This window comes from Phyllobates terribilis, unplaced genomic scaffold (genome assembly GCF_046119375.1).
Source record: "Phyllobates terribilis strain yellow unplaced genomic scaffold, ASM4611937v1 Scaffold_11__3_contigs__length_659146591, whole genome shotgun sequence".
Taxonomy (NCBI): domain Eukaryota; kingdom Metazoa; phylum Chordata; class Amphibia; order Anura; family Dendrobatidae; genus Phyllobates; species Phyllobates terribilis.
The window spans coordinates 571,324,853-571,350,301 of NW_027362771.1; the positions used below are offsets into that span (position 1 = coordinate 571,324,853).

General features: G+C 42.4%; 1 protein-coding gene across 1 annotated transcript in view; it reads right to left on the bottom strand.

Moving 5' to 3' along the window:
- Positions 1-14,143: 14,143 nt before the first annotated feature.
- The window catches only part of PIN1 (peptidylprolyl cis/trans isomerase, NIMA-interacting 1), a 30,113-nt gene continuing 18,807 nt past the window's right edge, over positions 14,144-25,449 (bottom strand). The window contains exon 4 of the mRNA XM_073654170.1: positions 14,144-18,473. Within this exon, the coding sequence (XP_073510271.1) occupies positions 18,364-18,473 (110 nt within the window). The 3' untranslated portion in view covers positions 14,144-18,363. The remainder of the gene's footprint in view (positions 18,474-25,449) is intronic.

A 25,449-nucleotide genomic window follows, 5' to 3' on the forward strand; every position in this document is an offset into this window, starting at 1 on the left:
TCTCTATTTGATTGACAGCAAGGAACTGAGCTTATTAATTTCATGCTTCACAATTACAGGTGGATTGTTAGAAAGACATAAGACAATGCTCTAAGATAGGTTATTAAAAGAGCAAGGGTCCCCCTCCTATTGGCCGTCCCTGCCTCGTGTGTAAGGCTGTGTGCCCCCTGTGCGTTTTTTAAGCGTTTCCTCAGCGGCAATTCCGCTGCAGAAACGCTAAAAAAAAGCTTGGTAGAAGGTCTGCCATGTTCCCCAACGATAATCCGCATGTGCTGTGCACATGATGCGGAAATTTCCGCTGCGGATTATCATTGCGGAAAAATCCGCAGCAGTACCAATTATTTTGCGTAATCGCGGCGTTTTCGCCGCCATTGACTTGCATTGAATTGCTTAATATCCGCATGACTACATGTGCACATGCGGATATTAAGCGATTCAATGTGCGGATGGTACCCGGGTCTGGAGAAGAGGAGACTCTCATTCAGACCCAGGTACCATAGTACCTGTAAAAAAATAAAAAATATACATTATACTCACCTTCTGATGGCCCCCAGTCTCCATAGCGATGCGTCCTGGCTCCCCAGCAGCTCGCGATGGTCTAAAAGGACCTGCCATGACGTCATTTAGTCCTGTGATGGGTCACGAGACCGCTGACGTCGGCGGTCGCATGACCTGCACATGTCTAAATGATGTCATGGTAGGTCCTTTTACACAACCGCGAGACACCGGGGAGACCGGACGCATCAGATAAGGAGACCGGGGGCCATCGTTCGGCGAGTATATGTTTTTTTTTTTTTTTTTTAACTAACTTGGTCACACTATATAAAATCCATGCCGGTTGCATGGATTTATATAGTGTGACCAAGTTGTCAAGCACTTTCCAAGTGATGCTAAAATCGCTTGGAAAGCGCTTGACAACCCGCATGCGAAATTACATGATGAAAACGCTTCACTTATAATTGTCCCTGGCAGGAAAAACGCATGTACAATCCGCATGTACAATCCGCATGCGTTTTTTCTGCCAGGGAGATGCAGAAATGCTCAGGGAAAATCCGGAGCATTTCTGCATCGTGGGCACATAGCCTAACATACATAAGTGAAATTCGTTTGGGTCAAATGCGCATGTTGTTCTAATAAATAAAAGTGAAATAAAGTCCTTAAATTAATAATACTGTGGTAGGCTGTAGTTGGGGGTCATTTAGCACACATAATAATTTCAATTAGGCCTTTTAATTTACCCATATCATTCAAACTCATTGGAAAAGATGTGGAAGGGGTGTTTTAGCCTAAAGTTAGGTGATAACTGTTCTCTGGGATCCCCAACTAATCGCCAGAATAGGAAACTTCTGTCCCTAGTTCTACACTGGCTTCCTAGACAGCAGCCAGGAGGAGATGAATGTAGTGGCAGGTTGCACATTTGCTCTCTTTGTCAGTGTCATAGACCTGAAAGGATTGGTGGCACTAGGAGAACCAATTTTTTTCTACGTTATAAAGTCGGTTTCACAGAAGTAATATTCACAGTCCAAGTATGGACCAAGAGTCTCATGACCTAAACTCAACAGCCTCAAATGTCTGTGAGGCTGCTAGGTTCAGGTCAAGAGACCAGCTGCCGATCTGGATTGTGGTCCATGTTCGGGCCGTGAATTTTGGAAGCAGGATGAACATCACTACTATTTTGACAAAATTCCTTTAGCATGGAAGTATCTGAATAACAGCAGTACATCTTTCACTACTGAGGTCCACCTTGCCTCTGGAGATGACATCAGCACAAGAACTTTGCGTCAAGAGATTTGCGAAACGGAGTAAAGCATATTGCCACTGGCCTTTGGAGTCGCAAGGAGGAAACTTAGTGGAGGTAGGATAATGTTATTGGGCTTTTATTCAGGGTATAAACACTTATTCAGGCTTACATTGTAAAAGTGACTCCCAGCTCACACATAGAGAACAGTGTGAGCCGGCTAGTTGGAATATTCATCACTTGACCCAGAAGAGGACAGTGACGGCACTGGATACAAGGTGAAGGCAGCTATCTGTAATTATATTGATGCACCTACCCCACATTATATACACATTTAGCCCATAACATTTTTTTATGGAAGTGCTTCTCTCACACACAAATTTCCACAAAACCCCTTACCAGAAGAGTATAATGATGTCCAACTCCATACTAAATGGGTTGGACACCTTAGAGGACATTTTTTTTTTTACTTCATGTATTGTAGACTAAAAATATTTTCTTTCTTTGTTTTCTGCACATTAAACCTTAATGAAGTCCATTGCAATAAATTAGCTGAAAGGAGCTCAGAAAGACAGATAAAAAGGATCAGTCCACCAGCCTCCTCCAATAGAACAGCAGCTTTCCCGTAGAAGGTGATTTACAACTGGAGGAGGCTGATGGGAAGGTCTGGTCACCTATCCATATAATAGCTGCTGTGGAGGAATATAAGTGTTTGGTCAGTTTGTGGTGGAAAGCTGCACTAACAAGAAGAAGTGGACATTTAGATGTGAGCAGATCGATTTGTGGGATTCCGGTCCAGAGTCCAAGGCAGTGGTACCTGGCGTCTAAACAGGAGACCTGTGTATCTCTTACCTTCCGGTGTCCCTGGCAGAGCTTTTGATTAGCCAAAGCTGGCATGACGCCCTCTGTGCATCACATCGGATGAAATTGCATCAGTCCTAACAAATTAAATGCCGTGTCGAGGATGCCGAAACATAAGAGATCCGGGGGACTTTTGTCTACCTGCCAGGTACCAATGACTGGAGTCCCACAAATCGATCCACTCATCTCTTCTACTGAGAACCCATCGTTGAGCTCGTTCTGACAGTCTAATAGGAGAGTTTGTAACTCTTTTTTGATCTCCTATCGGCTGATTTATGACCACAAACTACATTAAAGTTGAATTTTGCAGAGAAACAAAAGAGCCCGTAAAAGCAAAACGGTGAAAAATTTGTAATGGAATCCAATTTGAAAAATTATTTAATGGTCAGATGAGATCAGAAGTTTTTAAGCCAATGTTCTCTAACAGCTGGATCTCAGGGGGGAGAATCAATAGCTTCTGAAACTTTTCATGAACTCTATTGAGGAGAGAAGTCATCGACAAGTTGTAGAAATGTTGCCCGTAAGCTCTACAAACATCTATGAAACTGAACAACAAGCACCAACATATGAACAGAACCTTATGTTACAAAGGAAAACAAGACTAACAACCAAGACAGATTAGACTAACTACTGCAATTCTGTGTCATTAATCAATATAAATCTATCGCTTGTATGGATTACATAGGCTCTGGTGCATGAGATCCACTCATATCAGAAGCTTTGACTGTTACTAACCCTCCATAGTTAAGGTATTACATTGATAACAATGCCGTTCCCTTGAGGCCAGCATAACAATTGATTACAAAAGGTAGGAGTTAATTGGAACCTCATTTCATTTTCCACACCGACACAGAAATAATCAAATTTCCGTGTTACAAAAACACTTTCCTAAATGAGATAATAGATGATGTTCCTCTACAATAATTCAGGGTGTTTTATTGATCACTGAGAAATATTCGGCAAAAAAAATAAACGATGTCGGGGCCTTAACGAAGTTATTTATGGCTCACAACAGCAATGCAATTAAAATAAAATACATTTCCGGCAAAAGCGAGAGTCTCCTTGTCTAATTGTCTTACAAATACCACAAGCGAGGATGGCCTTATCAGATCTAAAAGCAATTTTGTCTGCTAGAACGAATATTACAGGGCAAAGTTTATTCTGATTGATCCGCTGTGGGTAATCTGTCTGTGCTCCCAGCACCAGTAATAGAGATAAATTATATCATCCCCCTGCACTTATTGCTGGGCGCTTCATTATCCTGCCGTTTTGTGTGACTGATGAAGGGCACTGCTGAGAAGTAGCGATTGTGGTTGCTACAGTACCACTAATTCTAGCACAATGCTGTGGACCCTACCTCTTATTCTTCTGACAAATAACTGCTATTCAGTCTGCGAAACTCTTCCAAGTATTAGTGCCGACACAGTAATGAATACTAAACTGGACAAAACTAATGCTTAAGCCCCATAAAAATAATTAAAGAGATTGGCCATTAGGACTATCACTCTGAACACGACCACTCGAAGCTGCGGTCTACGAAATAAAACAAGCCACCGTTCTTGCTCTCCCAGACTCAAGACGCCTATACACATTGGGTAATTGTCGATCAACAGCTATTTCTCCCGACTATCTCATACACATGACTAGAGATAATCGGATTGATCTGCCGAAGATAAAAGTTTGTGTCGAATTTTTCTGAAATTCACAGTTTCAAACTTTTTGAGATTCGATCAGTCCACAAAAAATAAATAACTAAATACATAAACTAGCTCGGACCCATTTCCCACACTGCTGAAGCATCAGAGCGTGGGCTAATGTCATTCTGCATTGCCACACGGGCTTTCCCATAATGCCCTGCAGCTATGACATCTAGCAGATTATCATACCTTGTACAGCGGTGGTCAGTACCTAGTCCAACAGATCAGCGGTTCCCTGGGGAGCACAGTTTATACGGCAGAATTGTTTTCCATCTCTAGTCATTGTGTCCTCTCTCCGTCTTGTCTGTACAGTGTAAGCGCTTATGGTCAGTGGGGTCCTCTCTCTCTCCTGTAGAGTGTAAGCGCTTATGGTCAGTGGGGTCCTCTCTCTCTCCTGTAGAGTGTAAGCTCTTATGGTCAAGTGGGGTCCTCTCTCTCTCCTGTAGAGTGTAAGCTCTTATGGTCAAGTGGGGTCCTTTCGCTCTCTACTGTAGAGTGTAAGCTCTTATGGTCAGTGGCGTCCTCTCGGTTTCTCTCTCCTTTAGTATGTAAGCTCTTATGGTCAGCAGGGTCCTCTCTCTCCCCTGTGGAGTGTAAGCTCTTATGATCAGCAGGATTCTCAGTTTCCTTTGGAGTGTAAGCTCTTATGGTCACCAGGGTCCTCTTTCTCTCTCCTGCGGAGTGTAAGCTCTTATGGTCAGCAGGGTCCTCTCTCTCCTGTGGAGTGTAAGCTCCTATGGTCAGCAGGATCCTCTCCCTCTCTCTCTCCAATATAGTGTAACCTCTTATGGTCAGTGGGGTCCTCTATCCTGTGGAGTGTAAGCTCTTATGGTCAGCAGGATCCTCTCTCTCTCGACTGTAGAGTGTAAGCTCTTATGGTCAAGCAGGGTCCTCTCTTTCCTAAAAAGTGTAAGCACTTACGGTCAGCGAAGTCTTCTCCCTTACATGTATTTTCTGATCAATTACAAGCTTTCCAGTATTGAGAGACTTGCGCAAATTAATTTGCCGCAAACCAAGTTATATTTGTGAAAATTCAGCGAATTAGCATTTCAGAAGATCAGCTCAATCCAGACATGAACACTAAGCACAGATGAGTGTTCACTGTTCATTTGTTCTCTGAGGGAAGTAGGGAGTAAGCTCCTGCCAAACTTATCAGCAGTTTATTTGTCTGAATAACAAAGGGATGGGTATATTACCATCGATAACTGTCGGGAGAGTTGGGAGGCCCACGCACACACTAGATAATCAGCCTACTTTAATGAGTATAGAGGCCTTCAGATTGTCCATGCGTTACAATGACAAGTCATTGATTTGAAGAGCTACAAGTAATACTTCATTAGTGGCCGTTTGGCAGGGGTCTCAGGAGACGGAACCATAGAAATCACCTAAACACTATGCAGCGATATTTAAGTGGTTGACTTTGATAAGATAAACCTTTACATACTTGTTCTCTCAGACTAGTACAGAACTTTTAATTGCATGGGATTAAAAAAAACTTGTTCACCTTGTGGCTTAAATTTTGGAAGAGACCTTATGTATCTTTACTAAATATTGTGGTCACTGTTTTCCTTAATGTTTTTTTTTTTTTATTGCTCATATCATATCCGGGATATTTTTCCAACCCAAAGAAGCGTCTATCAAACACTAATGAATCCCACCCATCATATTACCTTCATTATTTAAGGTAGATCCATACATTTAACTGCAAGCTATGAATTAGGGTTTATCGAGCCAAAACACGCACTTCAACGGTGAGCATTTTTAATTATGCGTGTAGTACGTATTCTCACAATTTTTAATTCCATGCAACTAAAGAAAGTGGGCGTTCTCAAGTTTTAAAGTTATACCCTAGCCACGGGATTACTTTCCCATCACTGGTGGTCTGAACTCTGTGGCCCACACTGATTCCGAGAACTGGGGCCAAATTGAGCGGAGGTCAATCATGCGCACTACCGTTCCATTCGTTCCTATTAGAATGAAAGGAGAGGCAAGATAGACCTGTGCGCCATTCTGCCGGGGGTCTGAGAGCCCCAGTTCTTGAGATCAGTGGGGGCCATGACAGGCAGGCTCCCAGTAATCAGAAAGTTATCTTCTATCCAAATAAAGGGGTATTCTCGAGTTTGAAAGTTAACAGTTATGTTTTAACTCCCTTCTTTGGGGCTAGAGGCTACTCTCGTGCTGAAGCTGTTTGATCTGGGAGCCAGCCAAGTGTTTCTTGATCACCTGGACCTCAAAATGTCTACATAATTATTTGAACTGCTACATATCCTATTAGGCGGTGAGCTGATGTCATCCTTTTCTTTTCTATGAAATACCCATACGCCAGTAATAGTGCCCCTACAAGACAACGTGGCTATCTCCCCTATGACCCGCTGCTTCTCAGGTATAGGTAGTCACAGACCAGCACCATAAAAGAAAAGTACTATGATGTGTTTTGGGACAGGACCAGGATTCTAGGAGTGTCTCACTGAATTCATGGACAGTACACATAGCTGTACAGGCCACAATCAAGCAAATGTTAGTCTCTTTCCTAACACACACAGTCACTGGTTTTGAGAAGAAGGAGGTTTTATTTATCAAGTGAATACAATTCTGCCAGGAGAAGCAGAATACTGGACCTGCAGGTTCTGTAACATGACAGTAATAAATGTTATATTATTTGCTTTGGACAATAGAAAATAGAGCAGATCCAGTATTGAAGTAACTACACAGAGCCCTATAGACCATTAGCGATATCATGGCCTAGGAAAGTACGTAGCCCACGGAAATAAAGAAAGTCCGCTTTCTGTTTGTCACGGAATAAGTCTATGGAGGAAGCTGCTGCTGCTCTTTATAAACTCTGCGGGACTCATTCTGATGGCCTTAAAGCGGTTTTCCCAAGAACAAAAGTTCATTTTATTCACTAGATCTTTGAATACAAATAAGTTCCCCAATTGGATGTGACTAATAAAAAATCTCCCTGTGCTGAGATAATCTTATAAATGAGCCCCTGCTCTATACTGTGTAATGGCTGTGTCTGACCGTACAGGAACATGGTCTGATCATACCACAGCTCCTGGGCAGGGGAGGGAGAAAGAGTATACAGACAGGACAGCACGGGATCGCAAATAATTCTGTGAGGTAAAAACATTACTTAAAAACAGGCAGGGAAATGTTTTGCCTCAAAAACAATTAGCTGTGATCCCCTGCTGTAATGTCTGTATACTCTTTTGCTTCCTCCCCTGTCCAGGAGCTGTGGTATGATCAGACTATGTTCCTGCACGGTCAGTCACAGCCATTACACAGTACACAGCATGAGCACATTTATAAGATTATCTCAGCACAGGGACATTTTTTTTTCAGTCACATCCAATTGTGGCTCCTGTTATTATTATTCCAAGATCTATTGATTAAAATTAACTTTTGTTCGTGGGAAAACCCCGTTAAGGTTTATGTCTCTAATAGACGATGTTCAAATGGGTGATATTTAACACATATTTTGTGTTAAGACCTGTCAAATTTGATAATCAGTATGTGAATGGGGTTACCATAACATCATTCACATTCAATGGAGAATTGCCATGCAGATTATTTGGTGCTGCTGCAAAACATGCTACATACTGATGTGAATGACAATGGGGCTAATCCTCATGCATATCTGAGGCAATGCAAATCTGATGGGAAAAAAAAGAAACAAACAAAAACAGGTCAGCCTTAAATTTCTACCGTTTGGAATTTTATTCCAAAAAAGTAAAAAAGGGTTTGGCACCGTGCTATCCAGTTGAAAAAAAAAAAAAAAGATTGCTCTTAGTGGGAAACACAAGATAATCTTGTAATTGGGATACCTTTTAATGGCTAACAAATAATAAATAAATGTTACAACAGCAAGCTTTCGAGACTTCTTAGATATACCATGCCCGAGGAAGAGACCTATGACGTCTCGAAAGCCTGAGGAAGAGACCTAAGAAGTCTCGAAAGCCTGAGGAAGAAACCTAAGAAGTCTCGAAAGCCTGAGGAAGAGACCTAAGAAGTCTCGAAAGCCTGAGGAAGAGACCTAAGAAGTCTCGAAAGCCTGAGGAAGAGACCTAAGAAGTCTCGAAAGCCTGAGGAAGAGACCTAAGAAGTCTCGAAAGCTTGCTTTGTGACATCATTTATTATTTTATTTTTGTTAGCCATTGAAAGGTATCATAACTACAAGATTATCTTGTTTTTCCCACTGCGAGCAACGAATTTCATTCCAACACGTGAACCTTTATAGTTCTTCCTTTTAATAAACTAGTTTAAAATGATTCTGTCCACTGATCTAAAAAGGTCCCATAAATAATTTTCTTGTCCAACTCCTAAAAATGCAAGAGATTTCCTCAAAAGCCTTAACTGGTGTCAGATTTTGTAATTACTGAAGACTTTAAAATATTGGTAGATGGATTAATGTAATTATACTATGTAGCATAAAGTAGAATACTTTGGTGAGTTGTGCCGGATATGCATCCACCTCCATGGAAATTCAAAAGTTCATATAAATGAGGAAAATACTGGTCCTCCATATGATAGATGGACATCTCAAGTCACGCAGGGGAGCCACTGTGCTCCGGCTCATTATAGGGGGTTATACGGTGGGGAAGACAGGTACAGGAGGGCTTTCAAATGCTCCAATAAATGAAATTAAAATGAAATGTAGCCTGTCTTAGGGGCCACTGTACAAGCTTCCGTTATGTATGGTCATATTTGACTCATTATTAACATCATGCAGGACCTTGACATCTCACAATCACCTTTCGCTAAAAGCATTACTAAGTAGCTGCCAGCAAGGATGGTGATGGAAATTCCATTATTAGTATTGTATTGACCAACTCGTTCACACTTGTATTTTAAGTTTTCGGAAAATGAAGTTAAAAAGCTTTTCCAGCTTTCTCGTACAGGAACCCTTCCTGTTCTTAGTAAAAACTGCATGGGTAAAATTCAATCAAAAATACCATTGTGTAAATGAGCCCTGACACGAGATGACATCACATTGCATTAAAATAAATCTCTGAAGGACAAATACAAAATGTAACTCCATGAGAAGATGGATAAGCAGGAAAGGAAGGAGATGGAAAAATACCAACATTTTTATTAACCTGGAATTATCACAACTAGGGATGAGCAAAAATATTTGCAACACCAAGTTCCGACCTCTGGTCTAATACGGTTGCAACCAGTCTTCATTTCTACTGCTGGCGCGATTGGAACTGGGTATCGCAAATCTTTTTGCTCTTCTCTAGTCCCAACACTGATTGTTAGGCTTTCCCACACTTTCTTTATCCATTTTATCAAAATTCTGTGTGTAATACTCTGGCTATACAATACCAGTCAAAACATTCAACTAGAGGTGAGCGGATCAATCCACTGTAAATTGATTTTGAGTTGTATTTCCTGAAATTTGCAGGTCCCCTTGAATTTGAAGGAGGAATAATTTTTGGACAGCTTGTGAAAAAGCTTTCACGTCTTCATTTAACAAATAAAAGCTTTTAAAACTCCCCAAAACAGGGATCCATTTAGCACCACTGGGTGTGAAAAAGCCATGGCTTATATGGTTTATAAAACAACAGCAAGACAGGAACGTGCTCCCAAATAGGAGTAATTTTTGGACTGTTTTTACAATTTAAGCAGCTCAAAAATGTCTGTTATTGTAGTGTTGTTAAATAGGTTGTTGGTTACCATGTTTTCCTCTTTCCACTTAGGTTGAGATAACTGACATTATTAAGGCTGTTTGCATTAAAGAGTTCACTGGGGATTCAATAGAGTCCTAGGAGACCTCAATTTTGGGGGCAATCAGAGGCTTTACAAATTGAGACAAATCTTCTGCCAATTCTCCATTGGAAGATTCAGCATAGGTGAATTCGAATTTCAGAGGATCCGCTCATCTCTACTTTCAACGGACCTAAACAAGCATTTCCTATGCCTTCTCCCGAACTTAGCATAATTTAATTAGTCCCTAGGTAGGTCAACCTATGGCATTTTTGATGGGTAGTTTAGTTGCATCTCTGACAAGGCAAAAATTAATAATCCATGTGACCAGCTAACACAAAATGAGTTTAAAAGCTCAAAGCATAATCTTGTCCCAGCTCTTAATCATCAGTAAACTGTGAATATCTATCTTTTTCCCCACTATATAGTGCACCAACATTTCTGTATAAGGGCAATAAAATATAGCTACTTGTAGTCCCCTGTTGACCAGGAGGAATAACTACCAACACAGTAGTAATCAGGGCTGTGGAGTCAGTAAGCCAAACCTCCGACTCAAACTCAGACTCCTCAATTTCCATGACACCGACTCCAACTCCGACTCCCTCACACATGGCTCATGTCGAAGTGATAAATTTACTGTAGCACAGATTCATCTCCGCTAAAAATCTAGACTCTTAATCAGGAATAGGACAGACATTTATAGGACATATCATAACTTTCCCAAATTCTGAAGAAAAAAATATTCCCCAAACTGCATTGAACTACTGCACCCAATTTATTATATATTTTAGGAGTTGGAGTCAGTCCATTTTATACAGACTTCTACTCCACAGCCCTGGTAGTAATAGGACTGTAACAAAACTGCTGCCTAAGTGCCATGAAAAAAATGCAACAGTAGGGTCTAATCCACGTAAATAATTGGTAAAGAAATAACAGAACCACTCACCTAAAAGGGTTGTGTGAGACACATAAAAAGCTTGGAATCCAGATGCAGCAACTTCCTGGAGATATGTCAGAAATAGGTGCCAAGAATGGAAGTTGTTCTGCGCTCTCTGGAGTCACGACAAACCAGTAGTAAGTATAAAAATGTGGGTTTATTGTCCACGCGTTTCAGAGACCACAGACTCTTTCCTCGGGACAACCTTATAATGCTTTTGTATGGTTATGTCTGGTTGTCCTGAGGAAGGAGTTGGTGGACTCTGAAACGCGTACACAAACCCACATTGGTCAGTGCGCTATCCATGTGATATCTGATTTTAACACGAGCTTATAGTACGCTCGTCTGAACAAGCCCTTAGGCTGTATAAAAACTAAAAACTGCACTACTGGGCACATCAAAAGAACAAGAGGGGGCATAACTACAGCCATGGCATTAACAATTGATATTTGTGGTTTGTCCCGATGAAGAAGTTTGTATACTTAGAAACGCGTTGACAAATAAAAATAACATTCATACTTCTTTGGTCTTCTATTGAATGTTGGACCATCGGCAACGCAGCATTAAATCCACATTTCCTACAATTCTAGATGTAATTATCAATTAGATTGATTTAATATACAGGTCCTTCTCACTAAATTAGAATATCATCAAAAACTTAATTTCCGTTATTCATTACAAAAAGTGAATCTCGTATATTATATAGAGTCATTACACAGAGTGATGTATTTCAAGTGTTTATTTCTGTTAATGTTGATGATTATGGCGGACAGCCAATGAAAACACAAAAGTCATTATCTCAGTAAATTAAAATACTTTATAACACCAGCTTGAAAAATGTTTTTAAAATCTGAAATGTTGTCCTACGGAAATGTATGTTCAGTAAATGCACTCAATACTTGGTCATGGCTTCTTTCGCATCAATTACTGCATCAATGCGGCGTGGCATGGAGGGATCAGCCTGTGGCTGCTGAGGTGTTATGGAAGCCCAGGTGGCTTTGATAACAGCCTTCAGCTCGTCTGCATTGTTGGGTCTGGGGTCTCTTATCTTCCTCTTGACAATACCCCATAGATTCTCTATAATAGATTCTCTATGGGGTTAAGGTCAGGCGAGTTTGCTGCCAATCAAGCACAGTGATACTGTTGTGTGTAAACCAGGTATTGGTACTTTTGGCAGTGTGGACAGGGGCCAAGTCCTGCTGGAGAATGACATTTCCATCTCCAAAAAGCTTGTCGGCAGAGGGAAGCATGAAGTGCTCTAAAATGTCCTGGTAGACGGCTGCACTGACTTTGGTCTTGATAAAACACAGTGGACCTACACCAGCAAATGACATGGCTCCCTAAACCATCACCGATTACGGAAACTTCACACTAGACCTCAAGCAGCTTGGATTGTGGCCTCTCCACTCATCCTACAGACTCTGGGACCTTGATTTCCAAATGAAATGCAAAATTTACTTTGCATTTACTTAGTGTCAATGACTGCCTTCTGGACATCTGTCAAGTCAGCAGTCTTCCCCATGATTGTGGAGCCTACTGAAACAGGCTAAGGGACCTTTTTTAAACGCTTAAGAAGACTTTGCAGGTGTTTTTTGTTAATTATTCTAATTTACTGAGATAATGACTTTTGTGTTTTCATTGGCTGTAAGCCATAATCATCAACATTAACAGAAATAAACACATGAAATACATCAGTTTGCAATGACTATATAATATATGAGCTTCACTTTTTGTATTTAAGAACTGAAATTAACTTTTTGATGATATTCTAATTTAGTTAGATGCACCTGTAGATGAAGGCCAATATCCCTTACTTCTTGCTTCATGTTCCTCAGCACAGGTATCTTAAGCAGGCCGGCATCTGAAACCGCAGTGGCGTCTAAAAGATGGGCTCGATGACCAAAACATGGGGAATCTTACAGCAACATTCATTAAGTTTTACCATAATTCTGCTTTAGGTTTCCGAAGCTCAATGGTCACATTTGGTGGTGTCCATTTGATTAAATACATCAATACTGGGGTTACTTGTGTACATACTGCACTTTTATTGTCATACAAGTTCTCAACAAAAACCAGTAGAAAAAGGGAAAAAAAAAAAAAAAAAAAGTTTCACACCAAAGCTGAACAAATATTAGGCAAACCACAACAGTAGCTTAATAAATATTTTGTTGCGTACGTCTTATGCTGGAAGAACTCAAAAGGCATTTGCAATCAGCCCCTACAGCCATGGTAGGTGATCGAGGGGTGCATTCTCTGCTTGGGTCGGCAGAGACAAGCGGAGGTTTAGTTACATGCATTGAACACCGTATCAGCCCAACTATCCTTGGCTAAAAGAAATAGATCTTCTGTTCTTTATACATGTAGGGTGCTAGTCAACAGCTTTACGTCACATTAAAAGGGGAATTCCACCTAAACCTGTACTCTTACGACAAGAGAGCAAAGACTCGCCAGCTCTTAGGCTTAAGTTAACTCTCGCGTCAAATGTATGTTGATGGACCTCGTTGACTTCTATGTACCTGGTCTGCGATTCGTGCATCTCTAAATAAAATTAGCTACAAGTCGCAGAGATGTTCTTGGTCGCATGACACGTGGCGCCATGTAGCCCTTGTATGAAAGCTGTAACCTCTGCACGACCAGAGCCGCCACCATAGCACAAGTCTTCTCGTACCAATGGAGGATTAGTGAGACGGTTTATGGAGCCGTGGTGACAAGAGCACTACTAGTTTAAACTGATAGTAATTTTGAAAAACTTAAAAACCAATCAAGCATAGGAAGTTATGAAACTTTGCAAATCACTTCATTAGGGGATTTGCCTTCATTCCAGTATATTTGCCTGCACAGCTATCAAAGCATACCTAATTTGGGGTACAGATGATGGCAGTGATGGGTCAGCTCCCGTCTCCCCCTCTAGGTGTTGTGCTCTGTAGAACAATCTCCTGTAGCAGCTTATCCCTAGAGTTAAGGCCTCATTCACACGTCAGTTTAGAGTTCCAACTGTGTTTCTCACGGAGAGCATTCATATCCAATGAATGTCTACGGGGCTGTTTACATGGCCGTGAATTTTTGCGGACCACAAAATCGCAGAGACACGTCTGATAGATGAAAATCTATGGGACAGTGGAAAAAAAAAAATTCAGACAGCAGTGGATGCCATCTGAGTGCTGTCCATTTTTTTCAAGGACTGATAGATAAAAGGATGTGACGAAAAAAAAAAAAAAAATTATCTTCAGAGAAACACCCTGATGTGTGCATGAGCCCTTAGGAGATACTCAGGTGCTGATTCTTTCACTACCATCATCTGTACTCCAAATAAGTAGGTTCTGAAATTAATGAAGTTGAAGCCAAGCAAATGGACTGGGGAAAAGCAGGGGCTTGGAAGCCATATTATATATTTATTTTTTTACAAGAATGAAGATATATCCTTTAATAAGTCACTTGCAAAGTTTCAGAACTTTCCATGCTGGACAAAATTATTTATAGAAAAAGTTTTAAGCAATCCATGTTTTGGTGCGTTTTACGGAACTTTTTAGGGCACTGGGTTCTTTTCTGCTTCAATTAGTTTAGTAGTAAAACCTGGAAGGGTTTTTGCAAGCAGAAACAATTGACTTTTTCACTTTTTTGGGAAAAAGTAGTAAGCACAGTGTGCATTGTAGACGTGTTTTCCTATGGAATTACATAGGATGCTTATTCAAAGTTTTTTTCCATGTGAATTTTAGAGCATAATGTGAACATACCCAAAAGCACGCTGCAACAGAAGCCTGGCGGATCCATTAAAATCAACTGGGGGCAATAAAAAGAGATCATAATGGATCTTGTGAGGATGGCGTCACCACAACTTACCACCCTACTTTATTCTACGAAGGTTGGCAGAGATGAACAGTTGACACCTCTTATGTTGTTCTAGTGGGGAAGGCAGAAAGGGTCAATGTCCGATATCTATCCTGCAGTAAGTTTTTCCAAAGTTTCCATGTCAGACAAGGTACAGTATAGCTCCCTAATGATCCTGTTGGTAAATCTATGGGCAGCCTTTATACTGCATAGCAAACTGTTTTCTAACAGAGGACGCTAACAGTTTTCCTGTCCCTTTGTCCCATCTCTGGGATATAGTCCGTTACTTTTTGGAAGTTTTTCAGATGACCAAATTGGGTTCAAGATCCAGATTTTAACTAAGGATGTAAATGGATTCCCCCGATGTAGAGGGGTTTCTTGCGCTCCTCTGTTTATTTATGGAAATAAATAGGAGGATGAAGATTGACTGTAGGAACCCAATCTGAAGTGGGTCTTCGTAATGAGCAGGTACACTCATACAAATAACATTAGTAAACCTGTGTGTAAAATTGATAATGCCAAATAAATAACCCAGTGATTGTGAAATGGTATAAGGTGTATTCACACGTATAAACTAAGATCTCTTCATATATCGAAATGAAAGGTTTTCCCATGAACAAAGTTGATTATAATCAATAGATCTTAGAATAATAATAAGTTCCACAATTGGAGGTGGTTAAAAAAAAATGTTCCTGTGCTGAGAATCTTATAAATGTGCTCCTATGTACTATTATTGGCTGTGTCCGACCATGCAAATCTGCTCCAGTTCATGGTCGGCCCATTGCCCACCTCCTGGTCAGATGGGGAGGAATCACAAGTCACTTATGATAAGAATATACCCATGAAACAGCAAGGGCTTGAAGCTGCTGCTTTCTGAGGTAACAAATTTACCTGCATGTTTTATCACAGGAGCAAGTGTTTCTGCCACATCTCCAGCCCTCTGAGCTCTTCATAAATCAAGACTGCAACAGGAGCTCCAGCGCCTGTTGAGCTTATATGTATCAGACTTGATTTATGAAGAGCTTACAGGACTGATGATGTGGCAGAAACACTCGCCCCTGTGATAAAACATGCTGGGAAATTTACCTGAAAGTAGCAGGTGCTAGCCTCTGCTGTTTTATCTGTAAACTTGCTTATGATAAGTGACTTACGCTTGCTCCCCCTACTTAAGGAGCTATAGTATGTACTGATTATAAACTGGAGCAGCTCTGCATGGTGACACACAGCCATTACACAGTACATAAAAGCACATTTAGAAGATAATCTCAGCACAGGAACATTTTTTTGTAACACCTCCGATTGTTGTACTTATTATTCCAAGATCTATTGATTAAAATGTACTTTATGGGATAACTCCATTAATCAATTGGGCCATTTTAGCGTTCTATTCACAAGCAAGGAAGTTAGGTTGTTCTGCGATGAAAGTTGGCAACCGAGACTTATTTGCAGGTTGTGCATTAATAGCAGTAGTGTCACAGAAAGAGGACTATAAAAATAAAACTTGCCATGTGTCAGGAGCTCGTCTTGGATATCAGTGTGTAACCTAAGAAGAAAATTCTAGTTTCCTGCACGGCTTCATGAATAAGCTAATCCCACGGCTCCACATGTACATATACTCGAGCCATCTGAAACACAGCAGGAACTCCGGCCATTTTTAGGCATCCAATTACAAGTCAGGATCGAAGACAGAGCTTCATTAAATGGCAAAGCGTGAGGAAGCATTTCACATATCACGTGAAGAATCTACAGATATAGATGTGCCAATTTTCATGTTGGTCCCAAATTTTAATTAACAAAAAAGGAATTTGGCCTGAAAATACATGGCTGAAAGAGAAAAAGAAATAAAGAGGTTCTGAGGGGTCATGACAGCTGAAAATAATTTGGTCGATTCTGCCTCGTAGCACTGTAAATGTAGAGATTGCAGGACATGGGCGCCTCTCTCCGTTTACTTCTATGGGATTTGCAAAAATAATTGAGCAAGCTTTCACAACCCTCATAAAAGTGGATGGAAAGAGCTGCAGATGGGCAGAGGTGGGAATCACACTTAAAGGGGTTTCCACACGAACAAAACTTCACTTTAATCAAATAGATCTTGGAATAATAATAAGTTCCACAATTGGATGTATTTAAATAAAATGTTCCTGTGCTGAGATAATCTTATCAATGTGCCCCTGCTGTGTACTGTGTAAAGGCTGTGTCTGACCGTACAGGAACATGGTCTGATCATACCACATCTGCTGGCCAGGGGAGGAGGCAAAGGAGAGTCTATAGACAGGACAGCACAGGATTGCAGCTTATTTTTTCTTTTGAAGTAAAACATAGTTTAAAAACAGGCAGTGAAATGTTTTAATCAGTTGTGATCCCATCCTGTCCTGTCCTGTCTGTATACTCTTTTGCTTCCTCCCCTGCCCAGGAGCTGAGGTAAGATCAGACCATGTTCCTGCACGGTCAGACACAGCCATTACACAGTACACAGCAGGGCCACATTTATAAGATTATCTCAGCACAGGAACATTTTAATTAAACACATCCAATTGTAGAACTTATTATTATTCCAAGATCTATTGATTAAAATGAACTTTTGCTCGTGGGAAAACCCCCTTAACATCTCAAACTTGGGCTATGCCATAAATGATTGATATGGTCTTCACATCTCTCTGAATAAAGAGGTCTGCTCATGCGCATCTATATCACTTTTATGGTGGTTCTGAAAATATCCAACCAAGCCTATGGATATGCCAGAAATGTCTGAGATGTTAATACTCCTTTTGGAGGAGTTGTCAGAGACCCCATAAGGATCTGCTATTTAAAAATAGAAACAGTGCCCCTCCTGAACAGCCTGTCTCATATTGTAGCTCAGCCCCCTTAACTTCAGGGATAAGGTGCAATACCAAGCACAGACACTGAACCAGAGTGGCGCTATCTTGTTGTCCCAGAAAACCTGTTGCACATCGATTTAGTATCCATGTTCTATAAACTGATTAATCCGACTATTTAGAACACTACGGCCAATACCTATAAAACTGGCCCCTGCGTCAATGTCTCGGGGTGAATAAAATAGCCTATTCCACAGCGGATCGATGACAGGAGCTCTTTAATGGAATGGCTTCATTTAACACAGAAATCACATGCAGTAGAGAAGACCTCCAGCAACGAGTGATCTGGCTCTTTGAACCATTGTGGTAGATGCACGGGCCACAACGACCGGCATGCAGGATGGTAAGCAATGCCATTAGTGAGTATACGGCCGATCATTCTAGCTAGCTCCAGCACATATACACGTGGCCCACAATTTAAGATGAAGCCCCCAACCCCTCATGCAAACCCTTTGCTGTATAATGAAATGTTCGACATCCGATACTAAACTCCCCATTATCGCTGAGACCCATTGCATGTAACGCTGGATAAAAAAAAAAGAAAAAAAAAAAAAGACCCTCTGAAATCTTCCATAATGGTAAAGAGGAATTCCCAAGGTATTGTAAAGCCTAGACTACCCCGTCCGTCCCACCTCCTCCTCTACATCCAAGGACTTAATGGTCTCCAAAGCCCCCAGATCCCTTCTACTAAAGGGCCGGGGTTCCCCTATAACAAGGGATTCATTCGGTGCGAAGTATAATGTGGATGCCAGAATCTGTGAATACCGGGCCGCTCATCTCTCCAGGCCGCAGGGCGAAAGAAGCATCTTCGAAGGGTTTCTGCATGTCACCTGCAGGACAGAGAGGGAACACAATGAGCAGTCTAAAAAAGGAACGCTGCATATTCTGGCAATCTCACAGTCATTGTTACACTCTGTATGCAAATTGCCTCCTCAAAGAGGAAGAGGACTAGAACTCTATAGCGCCACCCGTTGGAAGCAGAGATCCTTGAAGTCACTATTGACCGTTCAACGAGCCTTCCAATATAACTTGGGATAAAAGCCAAATCAGAATCTCAATTTGCAGACACGGTGTTTCGGGATATTGCCCCTCGTCAGTGCCAAGTATGAGATCACCTAGCCAGGTCAGAGCTCATACTTTGCACTGACGAGAGGCAATACCCCCCAAACACTGTCTGCAAATTGAGATTCTGATTTGGCTTTTATTAAAGTCATATTGCAAGGCTCGTTAAAGGGTTGATAGTGACTAGTAGGATCATTGCTTCCAACAGGTGGTGCTATAGAGTTCTAGTCCTCTTCCTCTCTGAAGAGGCAATTTGCATATTTAATCTACCAGAGGAGCTTTGCACAACTAATAAGCCTCCTAACATTGGCATGCCAGGACCGGTATGTCACTCTCCACATGGAGAAATATTACTTCTTGTTTCACTCTGGTAATCTCACAGTCATTGATTTCATTCTTATGGTACAGCACGGTGGCTCGGTGGTTAGCACTGCAGTCTTGCAGGGCTGGGGTCCTGGGTTCAATACCACCAAGGACAACATCTGCAAGGAGTTTGTATGTTCTCCCCGTGTTTGCGTTGGTTTCCTTTCGGTTTCTCCGGTTTCCTCCCACACTCCAAAGACATAATGATAGGGAATCTAGATTGTGAGCCCCAATGGGGACAGTGCCCATAATGTCTGTAAAGCGCTGACTGGGATCTTTACCCCTTCATGCCATAGCCATTTTCCGCTTTTACCTCTAGTCATAACTTGTTTATTTTGTCGTCATTTTCCGAGACGCATAACGTTTTTATTTTTGGTGATCTAGGGCTGTGTGAGGGCTTGTTTTTTGCGCCCTGAGCTGACATTTTTACTGATGCCATCTTGGGGAAGATATCATGTTTTGATTGCCTCTTATTGCAATGTTGTGGTGGCCAAAAAAAAACGTAATTCTGGCATTTTGATTTATTTTTTTTCGTTATGCCATTTACCAATTGGATTAATTTATTTTAAATTTTGATAGATCGAACTTCTAGGAATGCAGCAATACCAAATGTGCATTTTTTTTAATGGTTATATTTTTAATGGGACAAACAGGGGGGCAATTTGAACTTGTTTATTTTTATTTTTTCCCCCACTTTTTACTGGATTTATATGTCCCCTTAGGAGACTTGAAGCTGCGATCATTCGATCACTTGTGCTACACATGGCAGGGTTGATGCGCTGCCATATAAAGAGAAAGTCACCATCTCCTATGAATGCCGGCTACAGGCTGGCTTTTACAGGAGGATCCTAACAGGTATGGGGGTCTGCAGCAGAACCTCGCCCGTCATGATAACCTATTGGCGCCATGCGAGCACGTCTCAGGCGCACCAATGGGAGCATAGAACGACACGCGCCCCTGCCGGCGCGTATTATAGCAGGTTAACAGCCACAGGCGAAGCTCCACTCCACCCGCAGCTGTTAGAGGCACATGACGGCTGATTAAATCAGCCATCATGTGCGGTGAAAGTTGAGGGCTCGGCTTGTGAGCTCACAAAGGCAGGTACATAACATAGGACACAAATTTACGTCATATGTCGTGAAGGTGTTAAAGGGGGGTTGCCAAGGTATATAATATTGATGACCTATCCTTAACCCTCTATAAAGGGGTTGCCCCGATTTGGGGTACAAGTCACTATGTGCCTGCAGACTTGTGAATCCTCACAGCGTGCACACTGAGGATTATCCACTGCTGGGAGCGAGCAGGCATGTAACTGGAAATATGCAATGTGCATTTTCCCGGCCACATTCCGACTAGACATGTCCAGCCTTGCTCAATTCCCTTGTACTGAGGGAGGCCGCGCACATCTAGTTGGCAGGTGACGGCATGTATGTGTGACACCCCAGGGGTCTGGTTGCCACAGTGATAGAGATATTATGTCTGAGAGCAGGTGGGAGGTCCTTTGGTCAGGGATCCTGTGCATGCCACACCTCCTGCCCAGTCTTGGGAGGGGAAGAACTTCCCCTATATAAACCCGGGGCTGAAGCAGGGTGAGCAGTCAAGGAGAGTAGAGACAAGAAACAGCAGAAGCAATACTGCTACGAGTCAGGGGCTGGCAGCTGCAGAGCTCGCCCTGACTGAGAAGCTTTCTTACCGGACCCGGCGTCCGAGGCTGTGGGGACTAACTCTTACCCAGCAGCAGAAGCCGACCGGCAGGGGATTTCAGGTCCTCAGGCCCAGAAACCCGAAGGCACGGTCACACGCGTGGGACCAGCACCGCCATCGTGGAGCGGAAGCCATTAGAAGGCCCCGAGTCACCGGCCATACGGGTGAGCACCACACGGCACACTCAGGGACGTGGGCTACTTATATCCGCTTCTAGCAAGGTAGCCAGAAGAGTACAGTCAGTTTGGGAGGCCTACAACTCCGCCTGGCCAGGGGAGATCCCATCTGCTCAAGGACTGACCAGGCCCCGTTCACTAGCAAGTACTCCGGGAGGGTCTATCGTTGTTACCAGTAAAGACCCTGAATTACACCGCACCGTCTCTGAGTGGTTCCTGCTACCCCCATCATCCACATCTGCTGCCCTGAGGCCATACCCCTCCCGTTGGGGGTTATACCATCTACGCTGCACCATCCATCCACCGGCCTCAGCGGACTGTCCTGCAGCGGCAGCTCCACAGCTGCATTCAACGGGTGGCGTAGTCGTCCTACATCTACCGCTGTTACATCGCCGCTCAGTTTGACTCCCTGGGCACGGACCGGGTCACCGCCACGAGACTACAACCCTCAAGAGATCCGGCTCCGGGTAAGCTCCCGCGTGCGCAACGCAGCGCGACACAGGCCCAGGGGCGCGTCATATGCACATTTCGCCTGCCTGCTCTCGGCACCAGAGAATCCTGACAGCGCGCTGTGAGGATTCACAAGTCTGTATAGTCACATTCACAGACAAACCCTTTAAAGGACTAAAGAATTTCTAATTTTTGAGCTTTCGTTATTTTTCTTTGCCTTCTTCCAAGAGCCACACATCTTGTATTTCTCCGTCCACGTGGACATATGAGACCTAGTTTTTTGCAGGACGAGTTGTAGTTTTGAGGACATCATTCATTTTACCATATTATGTATTGAAACACGGGAAAAAAAATTCCAAGTGTCTTGCAATTTTCCAATTTTTTTGGGGGGGGGGGGTTGTATTTAGAGTTATTTGTATGGTAAAAATGATCTGGATAAAGAAAGAACAAGTGGATGGGTTTCTATTGGCTAGGTGCAAAAGGTTTGCTTCAAAAGAATAGAATATTTGTAAAGTATAACCCAGAAAAATTCCAGGTCAGCCCGATTACGGCGACACCAAACATGGGTCCTTTTAAGTGATGAAAAACATAAAAATCTAAATATTGCCAAAATTTATTACATTTTTTGCTTTGCAATTTTCCAGGACCTTTTTATTTTCCTGTCGATGAGGCCGATTGCCTGTTTTTTGTACGGTAAGCTGATATTATTGATGCCAATTTTGTGTACATACAACGCTTTGATTTCTTATTAACACATTTTTTAGGGAGGCAAGATGACCCGAAAAACCCTGCAACTTTGGCATCTTAATTTGTTTTCTCTTGACGGTTTCCAATTAGGTTAATTTCATATTGTAATAGATCAGACTTAAGAATGCCGTGTTTCCAAATATCTTTTTTCCCTTTTATTTGTACCTGAGAGAAAATAGGAGTGTGATTTAAGATCTATATATTTTTTGTTTTTTTAAACTTTATATTTTTAAAAACTTTATTTTTACATTTTTTTTAAAGGGACTTAAACCTGAGATTGTTTCATAGCTTGTACTATACACTGCAATACCAAACTATTGCAGTATAAGGTGATAATTTCGGTTTCCTATCAGCTTCACAAGAGGACCAAGTTGACGAGAGGGGTCTCCAGCAGACCCCCGGCTGTTATAGTAATCCATTGGTCCCCCTTGATCATGTCGCCGGGGCTGATTGGGAGTGCGTTCCATTTAAATGCCGCTGAAAGTGGCATATAAATGGCTAACAGCCGCGGCCAGGACACGGCGCCAGCCATGGCTGTTAAGAGATAGATGCCGTTAATATAGGGAGCCAAGCTCCTCTGCTTCCTCCACATATGAGGACCCCCCTGCCTAGGACCTGAATACAACGTCTTTTTGCGGAAAGGGGTTAAGATAAGTTATCAATATTAGATTGTTGGGCGTCTGACACCTCCACAGATCGGCTGTTATTCACTTTCCATTGCAAATTCTGGTAATTAGCAAAATTTACTGCTGTTTACATTAAGCCAAACAAGAACATTGTTAACATCCCAATTACCAAGTGGTTTCTCAAGAATCAACAAAAAAAATGCCACTTTTACTGAAGACTGCAGTCATTATTCACCCCTCTATGACAAGTGTTTTTACTAGTGATGAGCGAGCACTAAGATGCTCGGGTCGAGCACATTGGAATACTCGGGTGCTCGACCCGAACAACGAGCCTAATGTAAGTCTATGGGAAACTCGAGCATTTTTCAGGCGGCTCCCCCTGGCGGTCTGCAGAGGGCCTAAAAATTGCCCAAATCGATGGGAACAGTGCTCAAATTACATGGAAACAGAATGGGGAAGACCCCTGGAAGCATTTCTGACTCCCAGGTCACTGCTGTCAACAACGTTGTCACAGTATTATGCCACTTTTACGGACTCACAATAAAACATACAAAAACAAATCCAAAATGGATTTTCCTGGGAAATATGTTAAGGAACATCCTTTCCAGGGCAATGACTTGTATATAAGGCAAAATAAATAACCAAAAACAAAAATACTCCTGCACACCTTGGGCTATGTTCACACGTAGCGTTTTTGATGCGTTTTTTCACTTTTGCATTGCTTTCAACCGTGACAAATGCATTCACTGGGAAATGTCATTTTAACATTTTACAACCTTATCTGGCAATGTGGTGTGTGAGACATCATCAGACACATCCTGTTTTATTAATGAAGGAGGGACTCAAAGTCACAAAGCCTATTTTTATAGGTCCATCAGGCAGCCTTTACTATTCTTAAAGGGCCAGCAGTCGGCTATGCTTTGTTCTTCCCATTATTAACGAGTGGGTCTCCTATACTGTTATTGAGTATGCAGTAACTGCAAGGGCTGCCAAGAATTTGGACGCACCCTAATACCCCTTTGAAGAGACAGAGGAGGGTCTACATACAAAATTTTTTTTCTCATTATAAAGGAGTGGGTCTCCTATAGTGGTAATGCCCATGCAGTGACTGCAAGGGCTGGCAAAATTTGGGAAAAACCCCAATAACAATTTAAAGACACAGAGCTGGGCCACATTAACGACATGTTCCCATTAGAAAGGAGAGGGTCTGCTACACAGTTATAGGGTATGCAGTGAGTCCAACGGCTGTCAAAAATTTGGAGAAACTCCAATGCCCCTTGCAAGAGATGTAGAGGTCGGAGTGCCTCCTAAAAACAATGTTCCCATTAATAGGAAGTGGGTCTCCCATACCGTTTGCCTATGCAGTGAATGCAAAAGCTGCCAAAAATTTGGAGGAACTCCAATGCCCCTTGCAAGATACGTAGATATGGTGGTGAAGGGTGAGGAGAAGGAGCACAAGAGCAAATAGACAAAATAAGGAAGCGTATACCCATGTCTGGGTGTGAAAATGTGCATGGGAATAGTTAGACCTCCCCAAAAAACAACAACAAAAAAAAAACTGTATTTGAGTTTCTTACGCTGCTATCATTCGGTGGTGTTGAGAAGTCTGGCCCAATCCAGCCCTTGTTCATTTTTATAAGAGTCAGCATTTTCAGTTGACAGGCGGATGCGCTTATCAGTTATAATTCCACAAGCAGCACTAAAAACCGGCCCTGATAAAACGCTGGCGGCAGGACAGGCCAGGACCTCCAAGGCATAGAGAGCCAGTTCATTCCACGTATCCAGCTTGGATACCCAATAATTATAAGGCAAAGGAATCACATAGGACGTTTGTACGGTCGGCAAGGTACTCCCTCAGCATCTTCCCAAACTTTGCACTCCTTGTGAGAGTACCCCACGCCTCAGGGCCTGTGCGATGGGAGGGTCTGAGAAAACTCTCCTAGAACCTTGACAGTGATCCCCTGCCTCTGCTGGATTGCATTTGTGTCTCTCGCCTGTACTCCTTGGTTGTCCAAAAAACTGTGACCTCTGCCGCCAGCATTTTCAGATGGGAATTTTTTTAATAATTCCGCAACAAGGGCCTTCCGGTACAGCCCCATTTTATTAGGCCTGTCCGGCGTGGGAATAGACAGAAAGTTATCCTAGTACTGTGGGTCTAGAAGCGTCACCAACCAGTAATGACTGTCACCCAAAATTTGGACAAGGGTCAAGGGAAAGGCAGCGTAACAAACTCAGCCATGCGTGCCAGACTGCAAAGAGGCAAGACTTTCGTGTCCTCATCAAGAGGATGACTGACTATGCTCTCCTCCTCCTCCTATCTGTCCTCTGGCCATCCACACTGAACAGACGGTATGACAGTTGTGCAGGTAGTATAGTATATAGCGCAGGAAACTAGCTTCTGTTCTTCCTCCTCCTCCTCTTCCTCATTGTCACCCAATCCATGTTGGGATGAGATGAGGCTGGGCTCTGTGTAATCACCCTATATGTTTCCTTGCTCCATCTCATCGTGCTCTGCCTGCAATGCATCCTCTTTGATCATTAGAGAGTTTCAGAAGACAGCGTAGCGGGATGGTGACACTAAATATGGCGTCATCGCCGCTCACCATCTTGGTGGAGTCCCCAAAGTTTTGGAGGATGGTACAGATGTCTGACATCCACTCCTGAGGTCTTATGTGTGG